This window comes from Elephas maximus, chromosome 8 (genome assembly GCF_024166365.1).
Source record: "Elephas maximus indicus isolate mEleMax1 chromosome 8, mEleMax1 primary haplotype, whole genome shotgun sequence".
NCBI classification, from domain to species: domain Eukaryota; kingdom Metazoa; phylum Chordata; class Mammalia; order Proboscidea; family Elephantidae; genus Elephas; species Elephas maximus.
The window spans coordinates 119,357,524-119,385,199 of record NC_064826.1 but is presented as its reverse complement, the minus strand read 5'-3'; the positions used below and the strand labels follow the sequence as shown (position 1 = coordinate 119,385,199).

The following is a 27,676-nucleotide window of genomic DNA, read 5'->3' as shown; positions in this document are numbered from 1 at the left end:
CCACGCACAGAGTGATGGACAGTAATTTCAGCGATGACTGGGGACTGGAGTGGAGGAGAGGAAGCCATTAATTGTGCCTGAGGGAGTCAGGGAAGCCTTCACAGAGGAGGTGCCCTGGGCCAGAAAGGCCATTCCGGGAGGAAGTGCCTCCCCAGTGTAACCTTTTGGGATCGCAGTGTAGGGAAGCGCTCCTGTCCTAGGCAAAGACTAAGAGGCATAATCAAACTTTACAACTATTAGGTTGAAGCATATGAAATAGCTGCCGTGTGACCATTTTTGACCTGCCACAAAAATGGCAGTTTCGTATGGTTCGACCCAATGTTGGTCCCAGATAAAATCAGAACACACCTCAAATCCTAATCGCTAGGCCTGTATAAGAAAACTGGTGCAGCCGCTCTCACCCCGACAGCGCTTTGGAATCCTTGGAGCGCTTCTAAAATAGACCAGTGCCAGGAGGGGATCTATTCAGTCGGAGAGTCTCTACTGGGGCCTCAGGCTTCGCTAGAAGGCGGGAAGCGACCTCCTATGAAGGGGGTTAGCTCCTTCCGTACCAGGGCTCAATAAATGCGGAGCGAATGAGAAGCAGCGCGGGACCGTGGAGAAAGCAAGCAAGGGTTCTGCTCTTTAAGCGTCACGGGCGAGCTGCTTGCCCTAGGTTTCCTGCATGTAAAAGGAGAATGGCGGTCCCCAGGCCAGGGTCGATTGTAAGAACCCGAAGAGATGTTTGTAAAGCACCGACCCGAAGGGTGGGGGCGGGACGCTGCGAGAACCTCACCCCCCCTACACACGTGAGCAGAACTGTCCTTGACGCTTGTCCTGCTGGAAGAAAATACTCGGCTCTCGCTTTGATTTCCAGGTTCTGCAAGCCTTTCCCTTTCATCTCGCACACCATCACTGCACCAACGGCCTCACACCTTTTCCCCAAACACATGTCTGCCGAGACTCTAACCTGCTTGGTCAGGACCCCGAGGGATCCTTCACGTGCATAGCCCTCGGTCCCATCGGTCTGTGGCTCTGCTTCTCTTTCCATCCTCATCTGGCCACGTGTCCTGCGCCCCTGAGCTCACTTAGGGTTTGGAGGGGTCCCCTCAAGGACTTGCCCAGAGCCTGTGGCATGGAGGGTCCCGGGGGATGGGGTCCGGTGGCGACGCCGTGGCCTCCACCGTTCTCCCTACCGGGCTCCTCCCTGAAGTTCGCGTGCTTCTTTCCCGCGCAGGGCCCCTTTTGCTGCAGCAGCACACTCCAGCTCCGCGGGGGTGGTGGTCCGCGGCCGCGGAACACACTGAGCCCACAATCGGGCGCGGGCGGGCCTCGGGTCCCTCTCGAATTGAGGAGACTGGTTTCATCGGGAGAGAGGCACAATCAAGCCCAGAGACGGGAAATCGCGCAGGCTTATTGTATTTTAACGCCCTAGGGACAACCAATGGAGTGGGTTCTCCTGTAGACAGGTGGGGAAACTAAGGCTCTCACGGGCCAGGAGCCGGCCCAAGGTCACGCGGCCTCGCGGCCCGCCTCTCGCGGGTGGGGGTGTGGCGCGGGCCCGCCTCCAGGACGTGCGGGGGGCGTGCGAAGCCGCGGCCCGCCAGGCGGGGGCGGAAGCCTGAGTGTGCGTGCGCGTGGGGCCGTGCGTGCCCGGCCGGCGGCGGGGAGAGACTCCGGCGCGAGCGCGCTGAGCCGGCGCCGTTCGTGGGCTCCGCTGTCGCAGCGCTGTCGCCGCGGAGGGACCGCGGCCTCGGGTAGCGGGCGTCAGTGCGCAGGCGCGCGGCCGCGGCAGCGGGGCAGAGACATGCTTCGGGCGGGCTCGCGGGGCAGCAGGCGCCTCCTTGCCCGCCCGCGCCCCGGCTGCCGCGCGCTGCCCGCCCCGCGCGCCGCGCGTCCCGCGCCCTTGCCGCCCCGTGGCCGGCGAGGGGCGCGCCCGCGGCCCGCGGTCGCTGCATGGCTCTGAGATGGCGGGGTCAGCGCGCGAAAGAGGCGGTGGCGGCGGCGGCGGCGGCGGGGAGCCCGGGGGCGCCGAGCGGGCGGCCGGGCCGGATGGCCGGCGCGGGCTCCGGGCGTGCAACGAGGAGTTTGCGTGCCCCGAGCTGGAGGCGCTGTTCCGCACCTACACATTGAGGCTGGAGCAGGCGGCCACGCTGAAGGCGCTGGCGGTGCTTAGCCTGCTGGCGGGCGCGCTGGCGCTGGCAGAGCTGCTGGGCGGCCCTGGCCCAGCGCTCGACCTGGCCAAGGGCTCGCACCCCGTGCACTGCGTCCTCTTCCTCTCGCTCTTCGTAGTCACCAACGTCAAGTACCTGCAGGTGCCCCAGATGCAGCAGATCAGCAAGCTCACGCTGTTCTTCAGCCTTACCTTCGCGCTGCTCTGCTGTCCCTTTGCGTTGGGCGGTTCCGCCAGTGCCCACGCTGCGGGGTCGGCGGCTGCCCAACAGGGCGTCTGGCAGCTCCTTTTGGTCACTTTCGTGTCCTATGCCCTGCTGCCCGTGCCCAGCCTGCTGGCTATCGGCTTTGGGCTCGTGGTGGCCGCATCTCACTTGCTGGTCTCCGCCACCTTGGTCCCCGCCAAGCGCCCATGTCTCTGGAGGACGGTAAGTGCCGCCGGCACCCTATTGCGGTCTCAGGCACACCTGCTGGGGCGGGACCAGGATTGGGGCGCGCTTCTTTCTATTGAACAGGTAGGGAAACTAGGGGGCGCATTCAAGGTCAGTTAGCGAGTTTGAACGAAGGCCCAGGCTCTTTCCAGAGTTACAGTCCACAAAGCGCTTCTGGGTGTCTAGTGTGGCGATTGGGAAACGGGCATGGAGAGGGGAAAGATCTGCCCAAGGTCATGCAACTGGTGAGGAGCCAATCCGACTCTTTCGCTGCGTCCAAATTCCCACCCTTCTGTGCACCTCTCCCCGACCTTCCTCCAGGGGAGGGGCGGTTTCCAGGCAGTGGCTGTAGGACGCCCATGGTGCAAAGCACAGGACAGAGGGCTACTCTCTGGCGCGTCTGGAGCGCTTGCAGGGCTCGCAGGACCACTCTCCAGGTCCTAGGAACCCAGGAGTCTGTGGGGGAACTTTGACCACTCCCCTAGTCGCTTTTGGTGCCAGGTTATGAACTCTCCTCAAGCCCAGAGGGAGTGGGGTTTGGCCAAAGCCACACGCAGCGCTCGATCCCTGCTATCCCCACTCCGGGGCCCTTCTGGCCCCAGCTTCGCAGAGCCCTGAACTTTGTGACTGTCTTTCTGCTGGTCGGTGAGATGGTAGCAAGGATGCCGCCCATCCTCCCGCTGGCTCCTCCCGGGCTCTGGAGACCATCCCCCTCCCCCACTGGAAATGGACGTCTTTGCCAGGTGGGCTGTTGGAGCTTTCTCTGCGTGGGCGTGGGCAGGTGGCGGCCTGCAACTTCATCCCACCGTGGGCTTGGAACGCCCTTGAGGGCGGGATTTTGTTTCTACCGCTGGCTTTGGTTTATTGAGAGGGTGGTGCCTGCCTACTGGGTCCAGATCGTGGGATGGGGGAGCCAGTCTAAGGAGGAGAAAGCAAAGAGGAAGATTAGGGGTAAGGAGAAGAAGCTGGACACGTGTGCTTAGGTACCAACATGGCGGGGGGGGGGTGGTGGTGATGGTGAGGAGTCAGCCAGCCAGGAGGACTGCAGGGACAACAAGGCCAACACTCATTATCCAGAGGCAACAAAGGCCAGAGGGGGTAGGACACAGAACCTGACATAGGGGTCACAGGGCTTGACCTGGATCCTTCCCCAGAAGGTGACCAGCCTGTGCTTGGATTCATGGGGGAGTACATGGAGGGAAACTGGAAACTGAAGGGAACTGTCAAAGAGGAGGTGAGGAGGAAGAGGGAGAAGTAGGTGGTGAAGACCAGAGACAGGCCAATACAGGTAAAGAATGTGTACCCAGGGAAGGGAAGGGCCAGGGCCTCCAAAGTGTCTCTTTGGTACCTCAGGTAGGCAGTGCTTGGGTCTTGCTCTACCGCTCTCAGGGGCACCCAGTGCTACCCCTCCCCTCCCCCGACCCTCCCATCTGTTGGGTGTTTAGCCTGAGCTGTGTGTTGGCCCCCATAGCCGGACTGTCCCAGCAAGAATGATCTCACCATGAGCTGAACCAGAGACCCGGATGCTGTCAGCACTGGATGGGGAGGAGGCCAGAGTTGGGCTCTGGGCGGCCCAGGTAGGCTGGAGCCAGGCTGTGCCCTGGTACACCAGGAAGTCAGCTGGCAGAAGAAAATGCTTTATTATTTTATTTGGTTTTTTAAAATACTTTCCTATATAGCCTCTAGCCATTCGTTTTGGAGAATCGAAGATTAAAAAAGAGAGACAGGAGAGTGTGTAAAGGTTCTCTGGGCACAAGGACTTCTGTTCCCCTGAGGATAAGGTGAGCCCCAGTTATTCTAGGGGAGCATACCTGCCCTGCATAGATTCTCAGGAAGCAAATATCTGGGTTTCATTGCTATTAGCTGAGACTCCCTGGGTGTCTTATTTATCTAGTGTTGCTGTAACAGAAATACCACAAGTGGATGGCTTTAACAAATTGAAATTTATTTTCTCCCAGTTTAGGGTAGAAGTCCGAATTAAGGGCACTGGTTCAAGGGGAAGGCTTTCTCTCTCTCCTCTGGAGGACAGTCCTTCTTTCTTCTGAGCTTCTGCTCTTTTGTGATCTTCACGTGGCTTGGCATGCCTCTTCTCCCATGTCTGCTTCTCTTGCTTGCTTGTTTAATCTCTTTTATATCTCAAAAGAGATTGATTTAAGATACACCCTTCACTAATCCTGTCTCATTAATATATTAAAGAAAACCCATTCCCAAATGGAATTATAACCACAGATATAGGAGTTAGGATTTACAACACGTATTTTTTGGGGACACAATTCGATCCGTAACTCTGGGCAACGTCAGCCCTTCCCCCACTGAGTCTGTTTCCTCATCTGCAGGCAGTCCCTGGATTACAAACGAGTTCTGTTCCTAAATCCGTCTTTAATTTGAATTTGTACGGAAGTCAGGCAGTGATGTATGGTGTATCTAACCTGCAGGAGCAGACCGGAGGTGTGTGGGGCACGTGGACAGTAGGGCTGGCCCTTTCTGAGCTCTGGGGGAGGCGACTGCACGTCACTCTCCACTCGCTGCTGTGGGCCCTGCTGGGGCACACCATGTCACAGGGCCTGCACACCATCAGCAGCAGCCAAGGACCCACTGCAGTACCTGTCCACATAGGAGAAGCACTGCCTGTTGTGGGAGCCCAGGGACCCGAACACTGAGTCAGTTTTTTCCTGATAGGCTTCATGTGAGTTGATTTGTAACTACAGTTTGTATGTAAGTTGGGCTTCGTAATCTGGGGACTGCCTGTATAAAAGAAAAAAACCCAAAAAACAGTTGCTATTGAGTTGACTCCAGTTCCTGGTGATCCCATGTGTGTCAGAATAGAACTGTGCTCATAGGCTTTTCAGCAGCTGGTTTTTTAGAAGTATATTACCAGGCCTTTCTTTCGAGGTGCTCACCCAGAGGTAGACTCAAACCTTCAACCTTTCTATTAGCAGCCAAGCACATTAACCACTTGCCATTACCCAGGGACTTCCTCACCTATAAAGGGGCACCAATAGGGCTGTGGTGAAGGTTAAAAATTTATATTAGAAAAGCACATATTGGAAATCTGCTGCTGCTAAAAAGTCATTTGGTTTCTTCGGAATGTTTGTATTCAGTTTCTCATATTGATACGGGGGTATGGCTATAGTTAAATAGATTGGAATCAATGCAGAGAAACATACTGACAAGGACTAGATGATCCCCAGGGATTCTCCCTTCCAACTGTGGAAGGTTCTATGAGTCTGTGAAATCTGTCCTTAATTAGCGCAGCACCTGGGAACTTGGGAGTTGTGTGGAGGATGGCACTGGCCTTTCCTAGCCACATGAGTGTCCTGCTCCCTCACTGCTTTCCGGCTCCTGCTCAGACCATTGGCTGGGCGGGGGAAGGAGTGGTCTGCAGTGTAGTTACCTGCTCACAGGGCTGCTCCTGGCCATGACTTTGGGTGGCAGGAGCCTGGTGTACAGGGGTAAGTGGGTGTATGAGTCTGTGCAGGGTGTGCCAGCTCACCCAGCAGGATGCCCCGCACCCATCTAAGGGCTGCGTTGGGTCCTTGAGCCTGTGCCTGGTGTAAACGTCAGGAGCTAGTCAGCGCCTTCATTTAGCTACTTCCAGGGTCAGATTGACTTACTGGGCAAAGGAACTCCTCTCTTTGAATCTCCACCTCATCTCTCAGACTGAAAGCCTTCTTGCCAGAATAGCCCTGAGGCGGTCTAGAGAAAGCTTGTGTTTTGGACTGAGACCTGGGGCAAGTCTTGGCTCTGATGTGGTCCGAGCCCCTTCGCTCCCTTCCCAGAGCCTCTACTCCCTTCTCAGGGAGGCTCTGGGGGTTCCTCCGGTACTGGGGGCTCTGAGGATGCAGGCTCTTGTGACTTGAGCATCCTGGTCCTCCTCTGTAAAGCCAAGGCCAGCCTGGGATGCTGGCAGGGAAGGAGAGAATTGGGATAGCTGCGGCGTGTATCTGTACAGCTGACACTGATAAACTAGCCCTCTATTCCTCCTGAAGGAGCATTCTTTGATGCAGATCTCCTCCAGGGCAGGGAAGTCTTTGAGGGAATGGCCCAGAAATATTCACTGAGTGATGACGGGACTGGATTCTTTCCCTATCCCAGCCCCTTGCTTTTGCCCACTGGCTGTACCTAAAACTAAATGCAGTAGTTTATTTGAATTTAATGGAGTGACCATCAGAAGAATAGCATGGTGTTCAAGAAGACAGAGCCAGGATGGGTGGGAGGGCATTTGGGGAGCTGAGCGCAGCAGCCTGGGGTGGGGGCTCTGGGAGGTGAGGGCTGCAGTGGAGAAGGAAAGGCAGGTGACACCTGGGTTCTGGCCTGGGCTCCCTGCTGTTGTCATTTGCTGGCTTACAGAGCCTTGAGTGGGAGCAGGTATGGGAAGAGGTGGTGAGCTGCTTGGGACTAGGATATGATCCAGGCACCCCAGGGTCAGTGAGACTCAGTGCACGGTTATCTTGGGGGACACGATGAGTCAGCAGAAATGCCCTTCTGTGGTTTTAATTTTGTCTAAGCTCTCCTTTGGAAATGTGAATTATCCTGAGGTAAAACACTAGTCACCCATCAGGATTACAGACATGCAAAGCCCTGGGATGACTTGATTGTTTTCATGGCTGAGCCCATGTCCTAGGTGTGTACAAGTTGGCAGGAGCTCACTGGCGGCCATGCTGGGCCCACTGCCTGAAGTGTCTTTTCCTCAAAGGCCAAGGCTCATCTCCCCAGGGAGCCTGTCCACATGCCTTCCCCCCCTACTTCTGGGTTCCCCACCCCCATGCTGTGACAATCTGTTGCATGTCCCTCCACCTCTGCAACCCACGACTTCTGGGACTGGGGCTGGGCAGGTCCCCTCTGCTGCCCCAGTGCCTGGCCAGTGTTTGCATGTGGTTGGGGCTGGGGTATTTCTGGGGCACAGGCCGGGAGGGTGGCAGGCTGTGTGAAGGTTGGAAATGTTGCTTCCCTCCCCTGGTGGATGAGTGCCAATGCAGGTAGTCGTGCTGTCTTAGCTGGGAATTTGCCCCGTCAGCCCTCTCAGTGTGGGACAGACCCAGGCTCAGCCTAGTACCCCACCTCATCTCCCTGATTGATCTCATCTGCGTCTGGCTTTAAATCCCACCCGCAGCCCTGACTCTTCCCTTGAGCTTCACACACTTATGTTTGGGGGCCCCCCTCCTCTATGCCTCCAGCTGGGCATCCTGCAGCGTCCTACACACAGCACTCAGCTCCCTGCTCAAGGCCCTCGATGCCTCCAGCTGGGTGCCCTGTGGTGTTCTGCACACAGCACTCAGATCCCTGCTCAGGGCCCTTGATGCCTCCAGCTGGGCGCCCCGCAACATCCTGCACACTGCACTCAGCTCACCTCTGAACCAGGTCCTCCCAAGGCCTCCCAGTTCAGTGTGTGGTCTCCTCGTTCCCTTGGCCTGTCTAAGGTCTCTGGTGCTTCATATCTAATCCACTCTCACGTCCAGGCAACTCTGAAAAGTGCCCCAAATCTGCATCTAGGGTACCGGATGGAGGCAGATAGTTTGTGTCATCAGCAGCATTTGAGGGCCAGACATTTAGCTGAGGGCCCAGTGGGATCAACACCCTCCTGTCACCAGGAAGGTAAAGGGACTATGGGAAGCAGACACTGGTCAGAAACCCACATGATAAGTACGGCTGCGGCTGCCATGCCTTGCCCTTTGAAAGTGCATGTCAGGGAATATGGCGGAACTAGAGGGTTCCAAGAGGCCTCCAAGAGGCTGGGATGTTCCTGTGAAGATGGGAGGAGACAGTGGAGGGGTTGCTGGGGCAGGGGAGTGTCTGTGCCACTGGTCAGCATAGGCCAGGGTGGGAGAAGTACAGAGGACAAGGGTCAGGGGAGGCTGCTGCTCTCACGGGTCACAGGGAGGATTTTGCATTTTGTCTGAAAGCAGTGAAAATGGCCTTGAAGGCTTTTAAGCAGAGCAGCAGCCTGATCAGGTTTCTGGTTAGGGAAGCCCCTGGGTGCCCTCAAGGAGGCAGTGTGGGTACAGGGGGCTCAGACCAGCAATGACCCTGCTCGGCTGAGGCCGCCCCTGCAAGCTCTTACGGAATGTTATCATGGAGAAATACCTGCTTGCTATTCTCCCCAGCTGCTCTCTGGGAGCCAAAGCTGGCATGATGTCCTTTCTGAAGGGTTCACAGAGTTCCAGGGTGAGAAGGGTGGGGATGAGCTCCCAGGTGACAGGTAGTCTGAATTGTACACCTGCAGGTGTGTAGAGGTGTGTGGATGAGCTCCTGGGTGACAGGTAACTGTGCTATGTACCTGCAGGTGTAGAGACGGGCAGAGATGAGCTTCTGGTGATAGGTAACCCTCACTGTGTACCTGCAGGCACAGATGGGGGTGGGGATGAGCCCCTGGTGACAGGTAGCCTGCACTGCATACTTGCAGGTGTGGAAAGGGGCAGCAGGTGCAGAGGGGGGCAGAGATGAACTCCTGGTGACAACCCGCACTGCATATCTACAGGTGCAGGGGGTGGGGGTTGAGCTCTCGGGTGCCGAGTAACCAGTGCTGGGTAACTATAGGTGCTGAGGGGAGCAGGGATGAGCTCCTGGGTGACAGATGTGGAGCCTAGACTCCATCAGAGGCGCGGTTGTCTCATGAGGGGTGGAGCTTCCAGCCCTGTAGGCCTGTACTGTCTGTGAGGCAGGTGGCTTATCCCCTGTACCTCAGTTTCCTCAACGGTAAATGGGGTGTAATAGTAAATCCCTGCTGTGGTGCTGTGAGGAACAGGTGAGTTCTATGTAAAGTGTGTGGCAGGGTGAGAGCTTCGCTAATAAGAGTTGTTGCCTCCTGGTGTCTTTGCCGCGGTGGGTGGCCCTCTGTTTCCTGAAGTCCCACATGACCCTCTGGCCTTAGTCGGTGCTGGGAGACTGCGGGACGCAGTGGTCAGAACCCTGTCCAGGCCCAGGTAGTGGAGCCCACAATGGAGTGTTTGCTAGATATTATCGATGATCACCTGCCAGTGGTGACACTGGAGTGCTCTTAATTCTCTTTTCCCCAGAATACCACAGCCCTCGTCCCTGGGTGCCAGCAGCCTGAGGAACCTAGTCTCAGAGGAGGCTGCTGTTCCTCGTGCTAGGGTGAAGACCTGAGTCAGACTTCCTCCTCATGCCCATGGTGCTGGGCAGGGCCCTCTCATGCAGGGTTCATGAGTCCTCAGAGAATGCGAGGAGGGGAGGCCTGAAAGGGCCCAGGAGGGGATTGGCAGGAAGGATACGGGGCAGCTCTTTGTGGCTCTGTGCAGCCCCTTGGGGCTGGCTCTTCTTCCCCTGGGGGCTACAGGCATGCATTTTACCCTGAGCTGAGCCAGATAACTGAGGAGCCCACCCAGTGCTGGGCAATATGCTTGAGGTGCAAATCATGCACCCCCCCTTCACCCCCATACACTCACCTTTATTGGCTGTGTGGCTTTCTAGAGCAGAGGTGAGGTTGCTGTCTCTGGAGGATGTGAGGCCGAGGGGAGCAGACATGTGGGCAGAGATGCCCAGGACAGCAAGGCCACAGCTCCAGTGGCTCCAGCTCCTGAGCTGCCACCTTCAGTCCTCCTGGGTGACTGCTGCCCCTTGGAGCCTTGGGCCTGCCGGGAGAGGAGACAGGACCCTGCCTCACCTGTACAGAATTGGGTGCCATGTACCCTGCAGGGCTCATGGAGGCTGGTGGTCCATGTCCTTGCAGAAGTGAGTGCAGGGGGTGAGTGACCAGGGCTGGGCCCATGAGCTTAGCATGGAGGTGATGGGGTGAGCCATGTCTGCCCTTCCTCCGTCTTTCCAGTGGGGGCATAGTTAGGACAAGATGGCTTATACCTGTCTAGGCTCAGTTCCTGTCTCCCACCAACAAGGGGAGGGTGGGGGCCAGCTCCTGGGGTTGTGTGTGGCCTCCTTCGCAGCCCTGCGCCCTTCCTGTCCTCTCCGCAGCCCTTCCCCACCCCCTTCTAGTCCTTCCTCTGCTCTCTTCCAGGCGGGCCTAGGATTCTTTACCCTGGTAGAGCATCGGGGTGGTGGTGGGGAAGGTTCTGTGCATTGTATATGCTGAAGGGGTAGAAGGGTCCATGCCTCTTCTCCCTTAACCTCATTCCACAGGGCTTTCTTTTGCTGTCAGATATGCCAGCCCTCGGGAAGAGGGGTTTGGAAGGAAACCCTTTCTCTCCCAGGATGCCCAGCAGGCCCCAGTGGCAGGGCGAGGAGAATGGAAGCCTCCATCCCTCCCTAACTCTTTGTGTTGAAGAAAGCACAGACCCTTCAGGAGACCCTACTCCTCCTGGACATGGAGGATGGGGGGCCTCTCATCTCCAAGGCTCTGGTGTCTGCACATCTTTACCTCAGGGCTGAGAAGAGCATCGAGCCCATGATAGCATCCAGGGGAGCACTCAGCCTGAGTGCAGCCCTCAGGTGTGGAAGACGTGTGTGCCTGTGTGTACATGTATGCGTGTTTGTGTGTATGTTTGCCACATTTGTGTGTGTGTGTGTGTGCATGCATGTGTATGTGTGTGTATGTGCAGATGTGCCTATGTGTGCACGCACATGTATTATCGACATGCAGAGGCCGGGATCCCATCCCAGAACTGCAGAGTCTGGAGCTGTAGACTTGGGCCTCCTGCTGTCCTTTCAGAATTCAGGCCTGGTGCCTAGCTTGGGCTGGCTCTGTGCCCTCTGAGACCTCATGGCAGGCAGCCAGGACAGGGAGCACTGGGCAGTGGCTGGGAGAGAGGTCAGACCTACTGGGCAGGGTCCTCTCTGCAGGCTGCTCAGCCCACAGGAATCCTGCAGGCTGTGGCTGCAGAAGGCTTCAGGCCCAGGGACATGGGGTATAGGCAGATGGGGGCCACGGTCAGATGCCATCTGCACTCTGGTGCTGACAAGGAGGGCCGAGTGCCTCCGTCCTGAGTCTGTGTGGCGCGGGGGAGCAAGCTGACGCCAGTGGGGACATTCAGAATCCGAGTGCAGCTTTTTATTTTTGATTCTGCAAATGCAGATCCTGTCTTCTGTGATAGTCTGGTACTTGAGAAAGCACCGATGTGCTGGTGATACCAGCTGGCCCAGCTGCTCTGACCTCTGAGCTGACGTGGTCACCCGAGGGTATCGTAGCACATGCAGCAAGCGTAGGCCCCTAGGCCCCCGGGAGTGCCACAGCCCTGGGTAGAGTGTGGTTGCATGCACAGCGACCTTGGCATGATGCCATGGTACCCAAGGTTGGAGGTCAGAGATAACCAAGTTTTGCACATTGGAAGACTACAGTGGCCATGTGATCATTAGGCTGGCCCTCACAGCTCTCTGTTCCTGATGGTGATGACAGCTGGTCTGACTTCTGGACTTGTGCATGGTCTGCTGGGGCCCTTCCCTGATGGCCATCCCTGTGCCATCTTGGGTGCCTCTCCTTCCTTTCCTCCACCTGCAGGGTCAAGACAGGGTGCCCGAACTCCAGTCCTGCATCCAGGCCCAGCTCGTCTGTGCTAAGTGCTGCAGTGAGGCCTGTGCCTGCCTGCCCCCAGGACCTCTGGGGACTCCTCACCTCACCATGGGAATACCCATCAGCTTCTCAGACATGAGAGGTGAAGTGGTTGTGACAGTGAGAGGCAGTGGCTCTGCAGTAAGGTGCCTGGTATCTCATGCGTGTGTGGCCCCTGGAAATTGTGGGATTACAGCAAGCAGGAAGCATGGAAACCAGCCACGTCGGAGGGCCAGTTTGCTGGGTCCAGGGGAAAGTTGGGGGGACCATGGGCTGTCATTGTGTGCCAGGTCAGGGCAGTATGCTCCCTCCACTATCTGCTGCTGCTGCTGGGGACAGGGTGACAGTCTTCCTGCCCTGATCACTGTTGGGATGTGGTGACAGCCTTTTCCTGTGGCCACCATTGAGGATGTAGCGATGAACCTTCCTCACGTGGTCACTGTTGGGGAGGTAGTGATGACCCTTCCTTCCTCAGTCGCTATCGGGGACATGTCGAGAGGCCTTCCTTGTGTGGTCACAGTCAGGGACCTGATGATGAGCCTTCCTCAGGTGGTCACAGTCGGGGACCTAGTGACAAGCCTTCCTCAGGTGGTCAAGGTCAGGGAGGTGGTGGCGAGCCTTTTCAGGTGGTCACACTCAAGGACCTGGTGACAAGCCTTCCTCAGATGGTCACAGTTGGGGACCTGGTGATGTGCCTTTCTCCAGTGGTCACTTTTGGGGTCCTGGAGACACGTATTCCTCAGGTGGTGACAGCGGGAACCTGGTGACAAACCTTCTTCAGGTGGTCAGTCAAGGAGGTGGTGACAAGCCTTTCTCATGTGGTCACTGTCTAGGACCTGGTGACGAGCCTTCTTCAGGTTGTCACAATTGGGGAGGTCGTGACAGGCCTTCCTTGCATGGTCACTGTCTTAGTCATCTAGTGCTGCTATAACAGAAATACCACAAGTGGATGGCTTTAACAAAGATTTATTTTCTCACAGTATAGCAGGCTAGAAGTCCAAATTCAGGGTATCAGTTCCAGGGAATGGCTTTCTCTCACTGTTGGCTCTGGAGGAAGATTCCTTGTCATCAGTCTTCCCCTGGTCGAGGAGCTTCTCAGGCTCAGGGACCCCCAAGTCCAAAGGATGCACTCAGCTCCCGGTGCTGCTTTCTTGGTGGTATGAGGTCCCCACTCTCTGCTTCTCTTTTCTTTTATCTCTTAAGAGATAAAAGGTGGTACAGGCCACACCCCAGGGAAACTCCATTTACATTGGATCAGGGAGGTGACCTGAGTGAGGGTGCTTTACAATCCCACCCTAATCCTCTCAACATAAAATTACAATCGCAAAATGAAGGACAACCACAATACTGGGAATCATGGCCTAACCAAGTTGATACACATATTTTTGGGGGGACATGATTCAATCCGTGACAGTCACTATTGAGGACCTGATGATGGTCACAGTTGGAGAGGTGGCAACAAGCCTTTCTTGCATGGTCAAGGGACCTGGTGACGAGCCTTCCTTAGGAAGTCACAGTCGGGGGATATGGTGACAAGCCTTCCTCAGGTGGTCAGAGTTGGGAATGTGGTGATGAGCCCTCCTCTTGTGGTCACTATGAGGGACCTGGTGATAAGCCTTCCTCATTGTAGTCGCTGTTGAGGACCTGGTAATGAGCCTTCCTCAGATGGTCACAGTTGGGGAGGTGGCGACAAGCCTTTCTCACATGGTCAAGGGACCTGATGATGAACCTTCCTCAGGAAGTCACAGTTGGGGATATGGTGATGAGCCTTCTTCGCATGGTCAGTCGGGAATGTGGTGATGAACCCTCCTCATGTGGTCACTGTCAGGGACCTGACCACAGGCCTTCCTGATGTGGTCACTGTACAGGACATGGTGATGAGCCTTTCTCCAGCAGTCACAGTGAGGGATCTGGTGACGAGCGTTCCTCGCATAGTCACCATCGGGGATATGGTGACTGTGTCTGCTGAGGGCTATGTACCATGAGTATGGCAGAGATGCTTACGTGTGTGTTTGTGTGCACTCCTGTGTATGTATGCCTGTGTGCATGCACATTTGTCCACACGTGTGTGCATATATGTGTGCATGTGTGTGTATGCATGTGTGTGTATGCATGTGTGCAGCAGGCCCATATACACACAGGTGGGAGACGTGAAAATACTGGTGAGGGATGGATCTGCGGATGCTGGCAGCCCAGAGTTTGACAGGTTTTCCCCAGGCTGCAGAGCTGGGGTACTGTCCTGGGGGCGGTGTCGGGCTGCTGTGTCAGGGACAGATTAGTGGTTAGTCGTGTAGTGAATGTGGTGGGCACCCTTGTCAGTGCAGTTGTGGGAAGTATTGGCAGTGGGGGTGAGAGAGGTGGGCAGCACAGGGCTATCAGGGCACTGGTCTCAGCAGAAAATGGTGATTGGAGGTGGGAGACTGGGAGGGCAACATTGAGGTGACTCACAGGAGTGGGTGGTGTTGGCCTTGTCCCTAGACGTGGCACACGGGAAGAAGAACAGACAAGTGGGGGTGTGGGATAATAATTTCAGTTTGGGATGTACCCATTCGTGATTGCCTGTGCAATAGAGAGTTGATGTCTAGGGACCAGCACTGCCTACACAGGAGCACCATGCCACATTCTCACCTCACCTGGGGGCAGCTTCCCCTTCTCCCTGTCACCCACTTTAGTCCCCCAGTACCCACCTCAGGCCATGTTACAGAAACCCAAGTCTATTACCGTGTCCTGCGTAATAGGTGATGTCTGCACCTGGAAAAGTCTCTTGCTCAGTGTGTCCTGCTGATCACCTGGTCCTATCACCTGCTGGAACCACAGTGGGGGTCACTGAGTAAGAGTCAATCCAGAGATAGCCCACTGGGTAGATTGGGCCAGTGGAGCTGGGGGAGCCGAGATGGGGGCCATGTGGTGGGCAGGGGAATGTTGAGTTGTACTTGATGAGCTGCCAGCATGTTGCAGCTAACCCTCATAGTGAGTGGGCAGGTACAAAGCACCTGTGCCTCACCTTCCTTCTCTGCTAAATGAAGGGTTGACTAGAACAGTGTACCCAGTGTTTTTTGTGACATCTCAAGGTACAGAGATTGGCAGCCCACAGCTGGTGACAACTGGCCCAGAGACCCGTACCACCTGGAGGGCAAAAAGTATCAATATGGTGGCACATCTCCACCCAGACTTGGCATAACACTTGACGTAGCAGCTCAGGGTGGGGCGTGGGGCCCATCGAGCCCCTCACAGGCCCCTGTGGTAGGCAGGTGTTTTAGTTTCCTAGGCTGCAGTAACAAAGCACCACAAAGTGAGTGGGTGGTTTTACAAAACAAATTTGGTGTCTCACAGTTTTGGAGGCTCGAAGTCCAAATCAGGGCATCACCTTTAGGGGAGGCTCCTTCCTTATTGGTAGCACCAGGCATTTCTTGTCACTCTTTGGCTTGTAGATGGTTCCTCACAGTCTCTTTCCCTGTGTGTGTATGTCTCTTTCTGTCTATATTCCACTTTATAAGACACCACTCAGAAGGGATTAAGTTTAGGATCTACCTTCCACTGGTATGACCTCATTAACATAAAAGAAAACCCTTATTTACAAATAGGTAACATTAACAGGTACAGGGGTTAGGATTACATCACATATTTTTGAGGGACACAGTTCAACCTATAACGTTCCACCCTTTGGCCCCCTGCAATTCATGTCCTTCTCATGTGCAAAGTATATTCATCCCACCCCAGCATCCCCAAAAGTCTTAACTCATTCCAGCCAGCATCAGCTCAAGTCTAAAATCTTATCTTCTGAATCATATGAGTTAGGTATGGGTGAGATCCTGGGTCTGGTTCATCTTGGGGCAAAATGCTTCACCATCTATACATATGTGAAACCTAGGATAGAAAATACCTACTTCCAAAGTACAATGGTGGTATAGGCACAGGGTAAACATTTCCATTCCAAAAGGGAAAAATTGAAGCGAAAGAAATTATCATGGGTCTCAAGCAAGTCCAAAACGCAAAAGGACAAATTTTATTAATTCTCAAGGCTTGAAAATAATCCTCTATTCTCCAGGCACATCTGGGCAATGGCCCCATCCTTTGGACTCTGGGTATTGGCCCTACTCTCCAGGCCTGCTGGGACAGTTGCCCTGGCCTCTCAGCTTTGGGTAGGCCCATTCTTCTGGCCCCCTGGGTCACTTTGCCCCACCCCTTCAACTTTGGGCAGCAGCCCACGGGAACAGCAGTCCCTCACTTTGGAACCAAGGTGGTGGCCCCACCCTTTGAAACTTGTGTGGGGTGGGGTGGCCCCACCCCTAGAAACCTAGGAAGCTAGACCCCAGCCTGCGTGCTCTTGCCAGCAGTCCTGCTGGTCTCTGAACTGTTCTCAGGATCATCATTTCATTTTTTGGGAGGACAACAGGTGTTTGCAATCATGTTACTGCACTGGACCATGTCCTACCTGTAAAATTTCAGGAGGCAGACAGCTTTCCTTCATTTTGTCCATTCTCTGTCCCTTTCAGTCTAAGCTGGCAGCGTTTCTGCTGAGATAGTTGATTAGATCCATCAGTCACAGACCTAATCTCTTTAGCAAAAGTTTGGGAAGCCACAGTTTTGGTGTTCTTTCCAGGGCATGCTCTCAATTTTTATGATAGAATTTTCCAGATCTTCAAGTTCTAGTTTCTTTTTGCACAGTTCATTTCTCAATCTATCACCTTCATCCTGCATTTCACCATCAGCAACAAGGAGAAACCATGCTGCATTTTAAAGATCTTGCTTTGAAGTGTCCTAAGGCAACTAATCCAAGTTCATCACGTACAAGTTCTGTTTTCCACAAAACATTCTAACATAATTCAGACAAGTTCTTTGCCACTTTATAGCAAGGATTGCCTTTCATCCAGTGTCTAATCACATGTTCATCATGTCCTGTGATCATTTATGTTGTGTATCAACTTTGTTGGGCCCTGATTCTCACTGGCTTGGCAGCTGTGATGTAGTTTGGCAGTTGTATGATGATGGGATTACTTCCATGATGAGATTTGGTATAATCTGATCACCTGGGATGTGCTGTGAGTAGCCAACCAGTTGAAAGGCAGTTCCTTGGAGTGTGGCCTGCATCCAATGCAGGGGGACTCTGTGGCAAGGCTTGTGCTGGCTTTTGCTCACTCTGGATCCTGCAACTGGCTCCTGTTTGTCTGACCTCTGATTCTTGGGACTTGAGCTAGCAGCTTACCTGTGGTCTTGCCTGCTGACCTTGGGATTCACTGGTCTTGGCAGCCTGTGAGCAAGAGCCCTGCTGTTTGACCTGCTGATCTTGGGTGGTGGTGTGAATCAGGAGAAACCTCCAGTCTGACCCATGGACCCATGCTCTACAACAGCATTAACCATTTCCTTGATATTAATCTCTCTCTATATACATATTTATATGCTTTACTGGTTTTGCTTCTCTAGAGAACACAGCCTAAGACACTTCCTTTAAAATGTTCACCAGAAGCACATGTGACATCTACATTTTAGCAACATTTTATTCACAACAATAGAAGCTTTTACTACAGGGTTTCTCATTTCTTTCTGAGCCTTCATCAGAATCTCCGTTAATGCCCACAGTTTTACCAACAGTCTCTTCAAGGCAGTCTAGGCTCTGACTACCAGTACATCGAAACTTTTCCAGCCTCTACCCATTACCTAGTTTCAAAGCCCCTTCCATATGTCAGGTATTTGCTACAGCAAAACCCCACTTCTTAGTTTCCTTGGGCTGCTGTAACAAAAAAGATCACCAAGTGGGTGGCTTTAAACAACAGAAATTTATTGTCTCACAGTTTTGGAGTCTGGATGTCCAAATCAGGGCACTGGCTCTAGGGTAGAGTCCTTGCTTGTCAGTAGCCCTGGGTGTTCCTGGCATTACTTGGCTGGTAAACAGTTCCTCACATACTGTCTTTTTCCCCTCTCCATGTCTGTTTTCCATTTTTATAAGAGACCACTCAAAAAGGATTAGGTTTAGGACCCACCCTCCCCTGGCATGACCTTATTAACATACAAAAAAAAAAAAGCCCCTATTTCTAAATAGGGTCACATTCCCAGGTATAAATAGGGGTTAATATTTCAGCATATGTTTTTGGAGGACACAGTTCAATCCATAACAGCTGGGGAAGGGAGACCAGTGAGCAGCTGAAGCTGTAGGTGAGCTGCAGACCCTTTGAGCAGGCACTGGTGACAGCTTTTTCTGGTGAGCATGTAGAGGCCTTAGGTGGCTTAGACTTCTCTGACTGGTCCCTCTTGTTCGGGTGGCAAACTCAGGCAGTGAGTCTGTCCTGAAGGAAGATGTTAGATGATTCATGCTTGTATAAGTCACTTGATTCCAGAAAGCCTCAGTTTTCTCATCTGCAGAGCAGGTAATGGTAGGACAGGAGGTTCAGGAAAGGAGCACAGGCTTTGGTGCCTGGAGAATTGGGCTCAGATTCTGGGTGATGATAGCATTGCTGTGTGCGTTTAGTTGTCTACTGCCTGCAGGGCTCTGCTGGGCATTGCACATGTCATCTCTTCAGCCCCCACTGCGGCCAGTAAGGCAAACACATCCTTCCTGTTTCTCACGTGAGGAAACTAAGGCTTCGAGAGGCCAGGTGACATGCCTACGTCATCCAGGTCATCCCTTATTTGACTGTGTTGGAGCAGAGGCCTGCCCTGTGTGAACCTGAGTTATTTCCCCCCACTTCTCACCTCTTCTCTTTCAGCAGCCCCAGGGCCAACAGGTAGGGCCGTGGGTTGGGGTGGTGAGGCAGGGGAGGGCAGATGCTGACCACATAAGAGACCGTCTTCCAATGCACTGTGTGTTCTACAGCAGGAGGCCTGCCTCACCAAGTTCTGGCTAGGGTAGGGCATGGAGTCCACACCAGTGCGTGTGGCAATCCAGCCTGGTGTCACTCCTTTCCTGTGCTCAGCTTCTCATTCCATGAGATACTTTAGGGGCAACCATGCGCCCTGCAGAGCGAGCCTTTGGGGAAGCATCAGGGGACAGTTGGGCAGGACTCTGGTTGTGAATGACCGACACTCGGTGCACATGAGCTTAACACCAAAGGGGGCACACACAGAGTCCGGTTTTGTTGTCCGCAATAGTTTCTCTTCCTGTCTTGGCTCAGTGCCCACCACCCCCCCCCCCCGGCCGTGGGCTCTGTCTCAACCTTGTCCCCAGGGAGGTGCAGGTGGCCACCCACCTTGAGCTCTGGCAGAGTCCTGGAATCAGTTGTTGTGGCTGGAGGATGGAGTCCTCAGGCCAGGCTGGGTTATGCTCCCGCCCCTGGAGTCAGAGTTGGGGTTCCAGCAACCCCATCTTCCTGAACCACAGGGATTAGTGTGAGAGAGGGGAGATTCCTTAGGGAAGAGGGCAGGTCAGTCCAAACCCAGGAGCTCAGCCCCAGTGGGGAGCACTGTTCCGAGGTGCTATTCTGACTGGCTCCTCCGGACTTAGGCTGGTACCCTGAGGACAGGCAGCCCTGGAAGCTGTGCTGGTTCTAATGGTGTGCCTCAGGAAAGCAGTCTCAGACAGAGACTCCTCCTCCCACCTCCTATGATCATCCAAGGACTCCTGTGTGCCAGACTAGCCCCGGCCTCAGGGAGCCAGGAGCCAGTGGTCAGTCTGCATGGAGAGCTGATAAGGAAGAGGTGTGTGTTTGGCCAGCCCAGGATCAGGAGGAGGTCTGGAGGAGATCCCCTCTGGGGGAGACTGAGGTGTGCACAGGTGGTTTCTGGGCAAAGTGAGAAGTTGTCTGTGCCCTCTGAGATAAAGGCAGGTACAATTCCAGCAGAGCTTTTGGGGGAAGGGTCTGGAAGAGAGAGCGTTTCAGTTGGACTAAAGATCCCTAAAGAAGGTGAACTAAAGAAGGCGCCGTCTGTGTAAAGTTCCTTGGTATTGGGAGGCCTGGCAGTCATGGGGGGCCGTTTCCCTGGCCTTGTCTTCCAACACCCACGTGCTCTGAGGTTGGGGTGTCCTAGTGGCTGCAACTCCCACCATAAGGTGCCAGGAGGAGCTTGTTAGGGGAAAAGGCCCCAGCCTGAGGCCCTTCGTGGCCTCTCTTACTTGTGCAAAAGGTGGACCGTCCCAGAGTTCCGGCCTGTGTGCTGTGGGCAGGCAGGACTGTGCCTAGTTCCATTGCCATGTCCTGCGGTGATACTCAGAAAATGGAACAGTAACCAGTCCGAGGCCAGTGTTCGGAGGCAGAGGCCTGGGGCCTCCTCGAAAAGGTGTAAACCTCAGAGTAGCTGGAGTGAGAGGGGTGGGGCAGGGTGGGAGCTCTCTGGGGTGGCAGCTTTCCCCCACGTGGCATGGAAGTATCTCAGCATTTATTCTGGACTCCCCAGCCTCTGCTCAGGTGAGTGCCTAGCACCATTGGTGATGGGGAGAGCATACCACAGAGACTTTGGACTATAGGAGATGTCTGCAATGCCCTGGAGGTAAGGAGCCCATGTGTGCATTTGGGGTCAGGTTGGTGTGTTCAGGAGACCCTGGTGGATTAGTGGTTAGGTGCTGTGGCTGCTAACCAGAAGGTCAGCAGTTCAGATCCACCAGGTGCTCCTTGGAAACTATATGGAACAGTTCTACTCTGTCCTAAAGGGTCACTATGAGTCGGAATCAAATCGATGGCAATGGGTACTTGGTGTGTTCAAAAGCCGGTGAATGAACTTGGGAGGTGGGGGATTGTGTGGGCCTGCAGAGGGGGCCAGCCAATGGAGCATGGAGGACCTTGTGTGCCATGCTGAGTCAGGGGACTCGGCATGAGGGCAGTGGGTCAGAGCCGGCAGGGGGAGAAGGCATTTGGACATGTGCTGGAGAGCCTTGACGAGGAGACTCGGTTGCAGAGGGAGAGGCTGGAAGCCACGTGGAGGAGGTGGAGTGTAGGGACCCAAGAGCCCAGGGATGGAGCAGAAGGGTAGCTGGAAGGAGGCCTGTGCCCCAGAGTCCAGGTGGGACAGGCTGGTTGGAACCAGAGCACTGGAGGGGGAACAGGGGACTCATGGGCAGACAGACATGGACAGGGGCTCACCATCCAGGCTCTGGGGTTTGGTACCTGAGTAAAGAGCTTCACCCTGATGTGGGGACTCTGGCTCTGAAATCCCTGCTTTGGGAGTGCATTTATTTTTAGTGTCACTTGTATTTGCTGTAGTATTTTATCCTTTCACTGTTGCTGGTAAAGCTTCTTTTGGTGAAAGGCCAGCCCGCCTCATGCACAGTCCTGAGGAGCTGGGGGCCTTGGTGTTGTGAGGGAAGGGTGGGCCTGGGCCTGGGTCACTGCTGCTGCAGTTGGGTGTGGAAGGCCAGCCATGCTCTGGGCTGGGCTGGGCTGGGCTGGGCAAGTGGTCCAGCCTGTCCATCCTTGGAGCTTCTGGCCCATCCCAGAGTCCAACCTCTCCTCCATAAAGGATGGAGAGCACAAGCCCATGAGTGACCTTGGGGGCAAAGGACCTGGCCCTGCTCCCATCTTAACCTCTGCTGCTCTGTGACTTGCCCTGTTGAGCCTGAGGTGCAAGTGAGGTGGACAGTGTGATGGGGAAGTGGGGGGATGGGGAGGTGGGGGGTGGGAGGGGTGGTCGGGGTCCAGCCATAGTAGGCTGCAAGAAGCTTGTTTTCTGGGTGATCTTGAGACAGCCCAGGCCATGACCACATCTCATGTTGTGGCTTCCTTCTGTGGCTTGCTCTTAAGCAACCCTGGTGTGCCCTGCATGGTAGCTTTGCCCTAGAGCCCACGTGATTGGGGGACTCTGACATCACACATGGGACCAGACGCTCTCTCCACATTCTCTCCCCTGGGCTTGCCCACGTGCAGCCTGCCAGTCTCTGTTCATTCTCATGCCTGCTCCTGGTGCCTGGTCTCCCTCTGTTGTCCTGTCCCATCCCTTGGAGCCCACGTCTCCAGCATTTCCAGCTTCAATCCTCGAAGCTCTGAATTCCAGGAAAGGAGTGACTCATACCACACAGGCCGTATATTCATTGATGGGGTGCCTCTTAGTTCCAAAGAAAAGGTGCTTATGTTTTCACGTGCCAGCATTGAGAACACCAGGCTTGTCGTTTGTGTACCCCTGGCATCACCGTGGCTCCGAGGGGCAGAGCTGAGGAGCCCGTGCAGATGTGACATGCGGCTCTGAAGGACTCCCTGCTTGCTCTTCATTGCTGCATCCCGGTCCGCCCTCTTCACTTGCCGGGTGCTCTGCGGAGATGCCTGAGCCCTGCCAGGTGCCGTCCCTCCTGAGGCGCTTCCACGGTGTCATGCACCTTTGCCTTCCTGCCTCCTGTTCCTGGGGCGTGCCCAGGCCAGATCTGCAAGACCCTTCTCTGACTTCACTCCCCCACGCTCACTCTGACATGGAGGCTGGCCAGCTGCCTTCCATCTCACACCCACTTCTCATGTGGATCCTGCCTCTGCCCGCTGCATGCAGCTCAGTGTTTTTTCCAGGCCTTTTGTGCTTTTGCCCGTGACTCCTCAGCTGTAAGTGCTCTCCTGCCAATTTCCATCCCTAGGAAGGGAGGCCCATTCAGCCTGCACCCAGAGAGAACTGTGTCCTCGCCCCCTTGTCTCCGTACCCCCTCTTTCCTAGTTCCCTTCCTTTCTCTTTCCAAACACATCTCTCCAGCCCCCTTGAAGTCCTCGTCCCACCACCATCTGTAGGAAACAACACAGTTCCCTAAGACCATCCAGTGGTCAGCATTCACAATCTACAGGCTGTCTCATGAAGCGTTTCATACTGCATTGAGATGATATATTGGTTGTTTCTTAGTCTCCTTTAATCTGTAGGTTTGTGGGAGGAGCTGGTCATTCTGTGGAGTTCCCCACATTTTGGATTTTATTGACAGCATCCCATACCCTCATCTGCCCTTCCCCTCTGCCCTGAGGAGCACCCCAAATGAGGGGTGGTGGTTTAGACCTTAGACTGCAGTTTTGACACACACTTTGTGAGTGCTGGTGTATACTTTCCAGGAGTCACACCTTCTCTGGCTGTGGTGCTTACCGTGAGGGCAAGCTTGGTGAGTTCAGGTGCTGCAGGCTCGTCCCCACGCTATGCAGCCCTTGGGGCCTCTCACCTGAGGGCTTTGCTAGCTATTGGTGAGTGCTGTTTAGATCTGTCATTTCCTTAGAAGTTACAGTGCGGTTATACTTTAACTTATCAGTCTCCTGGTATTTGTTAGCTAGATTTCTTCTCTAAGGAAAAACTTTCCTCTCTATTAAAAAAAAATCGTGAGAAAACAAACTGCTCATCTCTGGCTATAGGCACCTCTTCGGTTGTCACCTGGCCCCTTTGGCATGGCCCTTGTCATCTCAGAGGGTGTCCTGATTTCAGATATGAAAGGACATACCATGGAGATTTCCTGGCCAGGCATGTCCCTGGTGGGCCAGTTCCTGTAGGAAGGTGTGGCCCAGGCTGTCACTTGTGAGTGCACGATCTGAGTTTTCATCCTGGCCAGAGCCACAGTCACAGCGCCCTTTGTTGGATAACTGTGCCGGGGAAATGTGTGTGGGTGTGGTGTAGCCTACGGGGTCGCCCCTTAGCTGTGTGACATCCTTCCCTGCAGTCGCTTGACACAGGCCACCATGAGCCACACTGTGAGACCTGGGAAGACAGGGATCCTCACCCAGCAGGGAGCACTAGGTCTGGGGTGCTGGTCACTGCTCACGTGGGGTAGCTCTGGCTGTCTTCTGCAGGGTCAGCTTTCTCCGTTAGTTGTTAGTTACTTTCAAACTGACTCCAAGCATGGTGACCCCACATATAGCATGATGAGATACTGCCTGGTCCTGTGCCATCTTCACAGTCATTAGTATGGGCCAGTCCATTGTCGCGACCATTTCCAATATAGTGGTTCATCGTCCACACTGCATATTGGCTAGTATTCTGTTGTGATCCGCAGGGTTTTTGTCAGGTAATTTTCCGAAGTAGATCACCAGGCGTTTCTTCCTAGCCCACCTTAGTCTGAAGGCTCCGCTGGAACCTATCCACCATGAGTGACCACGCTGGTATTTGAAATACCGGTGGCATAGCGTTCAGCATCACAGCAGCACTCAAGCCACCACAATATGGCCAGCTGATAGGTGGGTGATGGCAGCTTTCTCTGTACCTATAGAAACCTGACCTTTGTACCAGAGGGGGTGTTAGAAAGTCCCTCATGCTCCCTGGACCACTGTGATGGGATGGTCCCACTTGTGGCAAGGCCGGCTGGTTAGCTGGGCATTAGAAGGAAGGAAACATTGACCGTCTGAGCGCCAGGCTTCATGCCAGGTCCTCATTGAGTCCTGGGACTCAGACTGCCAGAGCAACCGGTCCCAGGCCACCGAGCCGGCTGGTATTTGGCCTGTGATGCACCCCAGGACTGTGTGGCCTCTGCCTCTTTGGAGCTGGGTTGTGGAGCTGTATCTGCCAATGTGAGCCGACACGCAGCCTCTGCCTGGCTCAGCTCTGTGACCTTACAAGGGTCAGGACCCTGCAGATCTCCAAGTGCACTCTGAGATGAAGGCCAGGCATTGGCTCATGGCCACTGCCTCAGGTGCCCATAGACTATAAAAAAAAAAACCATTAGAAGACAAACTGCCCATCTTTGCACACTGGCCTGCCTGGGTGAGGGCCTCTGGGTCTGGGACACAGACAACTCAGACTGTGCTCCCGCCTCCTGGCCATGTACTCCCCATGAGCCCCACACTGTCCGTGTGGGTTGGAAACATCCCCAGAAGCACCAAGGCTGGGGTTGCTGTCATTTGCCAGTGCCCAGGGGCAGAGTGCCTAAGTGTGGCCAAGCCTGGGCTCCCAGTGCAGACCTTGCTGGATGCTACTCTCTCTGCTGTGCTGTCCCCACTAAGTAGTGGGGTTGGGGAGCCCCCCGAGGAAACCTTGACTTTCCAACATAATTTTGTGGAGGTGATTTATTTTTGAATAAATCTTTTTACAGAAAGGTTATGAAGACAGTACAGAGAGTTCTCACATACCCCACACCCAGCTTCCCATTACTCACATTTTACATGAGTGTGGGTCAGCGAATGAACCATATTGAAACATTATTATTAACAGGATAACAATATTACTATACTTTATTTGGAAACCCTGGTGGCGTAGTGGTTAAGTGCTAATGGCTGCTAACCGAAGGGTCGGCAGTTTGAATCCGCCAGGCGCTCCTTGGAAACTATGGGGCAGCTCTACTCTGTCCTGTAGGGTCGCTATGAATCAGAATCGACTCTACTGCACTGGGTTTGGTTTGGTTGGTTTGGTATACTTTATTTGGACTTCGTAGTTTTCCCTAATGTCCTCTTTCTGTCCCAGGATCCCATCCAGGAGACCATGTTACATTTAGTTGTCATGTCTCCACAGATACCTCTTGGTGGTGACAGTTCCTCAGATTTTCCTTGTTTTTGATGACCTTGACAGTTTTGAGGAGTGTCAGTCAGGCATTTTTAGACGGTCCCTCAATTGGAGTTTGATGTTTTTCTCATGGTTAGACTGGGAATGTGGGTTTGAGGAGGAGGACCTCAGAGGTGGGTGGAGTGACATTCTCATCACATCGTATATCAAGGGTACTTACTATCAGCATGACTTATCACTGTTGATGTTGACCTTGATCACCTGGCTGAGGTCATGTTTGTCAGGTTTCTCCACTGTAAAGTTTGTCTTTTTCATTTGTACTCTTTGGAAAGAAGTCATTATGCATAACTCACACTGAATGAGTGGGTATTATGCTCTACCTCCTTGATGGTGGAGTGTCTACATAAATTTTTTAGAAATTATTCTGCATGGGGTTTTGTCTCTTCTCCCTCATTTATTTATTCAGTTATTTATATCAGTGTGGACTCGTGGATATTTATTTTATACTTTGAATTATAATTCAGTACTACGCTGTTTATTTATTGCCCAAATTTTTCCAGCCATAGCCTTTGGAAGCTCTTTCAGTTGGTTCCTATGGCTCGTTGACATAACCCCATTGCTGTTTTTTGTTATTTTGTTTTTGAGCACTTCTTTCCTTTCTGGCACTGTAAGATGCTCTGGGCTCATCTTGTGTATTTCCAGCTCCAGTTCTAGAATCAACTGTTTCTTCATAGGGTCTGTTTTTTTTTTTTTTTTATTGGAAAGTGGTATTAGAAACCAAGATCTGGGTGGTAGGTGTGCTCTTTGCTACTGGGATGGTGTTACTTCAACATCCTCTCAGCTGACAAAGGAAGGAGGTAGGTATATGTGTATATACTAACCCTTCTATATACACATATCTGTAAATACATTTATGTGAATCCATCCATATTTATTATAGGAGCCCTGATGGCACAGTGGTTAAGTGCTTAGCTGCTAACCTGAAGGTTGGCAGTTTGAACCCATTAGCTGCTGAGCAGGAGAAAGATGTGGCAGTCTACTTCCATAACGATTACAGCCTTGGAAACCTGATGGGGGCAGTTCTGCTGTCCTGTAGGGTTGCTGTGAGTTGGAATCGACTGAACAGCAATAGGTTAGGTTTAGATCTACATTAAACTATGCATGAGTTCATACTTTTGTCTCCAACTCTAATGCATTACCACATGATCACTTTAGCGTTCTTCCTTTGCTTATCTGTAAACTCCCACTCCAACAGTGAGAAACCCAGCTCCACCATTTGCCATCCAGTTACTTAACTGTTCAATTTCAGTATGTCGTTGTTGTTAGGTACCGTCAAGTCGGTTCTGACTCATAGCGACCCTGTGCACAACAGAGTCAAAACGCTGCCTGGTCCTGAACCATCCTTACAATCAATGTTAAGCTTGAGCTCATTGTTGCACCCACTGTGTCAATCCACCTTGTTGAGGGTCTTCCTCTTTTCCACTGACCCTTTACTCTGCCAAGCATGATGTCCTTCTCCAGGGACTGATCCCTCCTGACATGTGCAAAGTAGGTAAGATGCAGTCTCGCCATCCTTGCTTGTAAGGAGAATTCTGGTTGTACTTCTTGTAAGACAGATATGTTCGTACTTTTGGTAGTCCATGGTATATTCAATATTCTTCGCCAACACCACAATTCAAAGGCGTCAATTCTTCTTCGGTCTCCCTTATTCATTATCCAGCTTTCACATGTGTATGATGTGATTGAAAATACTATGCCTTGGCTTGGGTCAGATGCACCTTAGTCTTCAAGGTGACATCTTTAAAGAGGTCCTTTGCAGCAGATTTACCCAAAGCAATGCGTCTTTTGATTTCTTCACTGCTGCTTCCATGGGTATTGATTGTGGATCCAAGTAAAATGAAATCCTTGACAACTTCAATCTTTTCTCCGTTTATCATGATGTTGCTCACTGGTCCACTTGTGAGGATTTTTGTTTTCTTTACGTTGAGGTGCAGTCCATACTGAAGGCTGTGGTCTTTGATCTTCATTAGTAAGTGCTTCAAGTCCTCTTCACTTTCAGCAAGCAAGGTGTGTCATCTGCTTAACGCTGGTTTTTAATGAGTCTTCCTTCAATCCTGATGCCCCGTTCCTCTTCATATAGTCCACCCTCTCGGATTATTTGCTCAGCATACAGATTAAATAGGTATGGTGAAAGAGTACAACTCTGACACACACCTTTCCTGACTTTAAGCCAATCAGTATCCCCTTGTTCTGTCCCAACAACTGCCTCTTGATCTATGTAAAGGTTCCTCATGAGCACAATTAAGTGTTCTGGAATTCCTATTCTTCG

General features: G+C 53.4%; 1 protein-coding gene across 2 annotated transcripts in view; it reads left to right on the top strand.

Annotated features, from left to right (window-relative positions):
- The first annotated feature begins 1,946 nt into the window (after positions 1 to 1,946).
- The window catches only part of ADCY1 (adenylate cyclase 1), a 258,513-nt gene continuing 232,783 nt past the window's right edge, over positions 1,947 to 27,676 (top strand). Inside the window, exon 1 of one of the 2 annotated variants that reach the window (XM_049894205.1) lies at positions 1,947 to 2,579. In XM_049894205.1, coding sequence (XP_049750162.1) covers positions 1,947 to 2,579 — 633 coding nt within the window. The remainder of the gene's footprint in view (positions 2,580 to 27,676) is intronic. The other variant, XM_049894208.1, reaches the window with a different exon arrangement.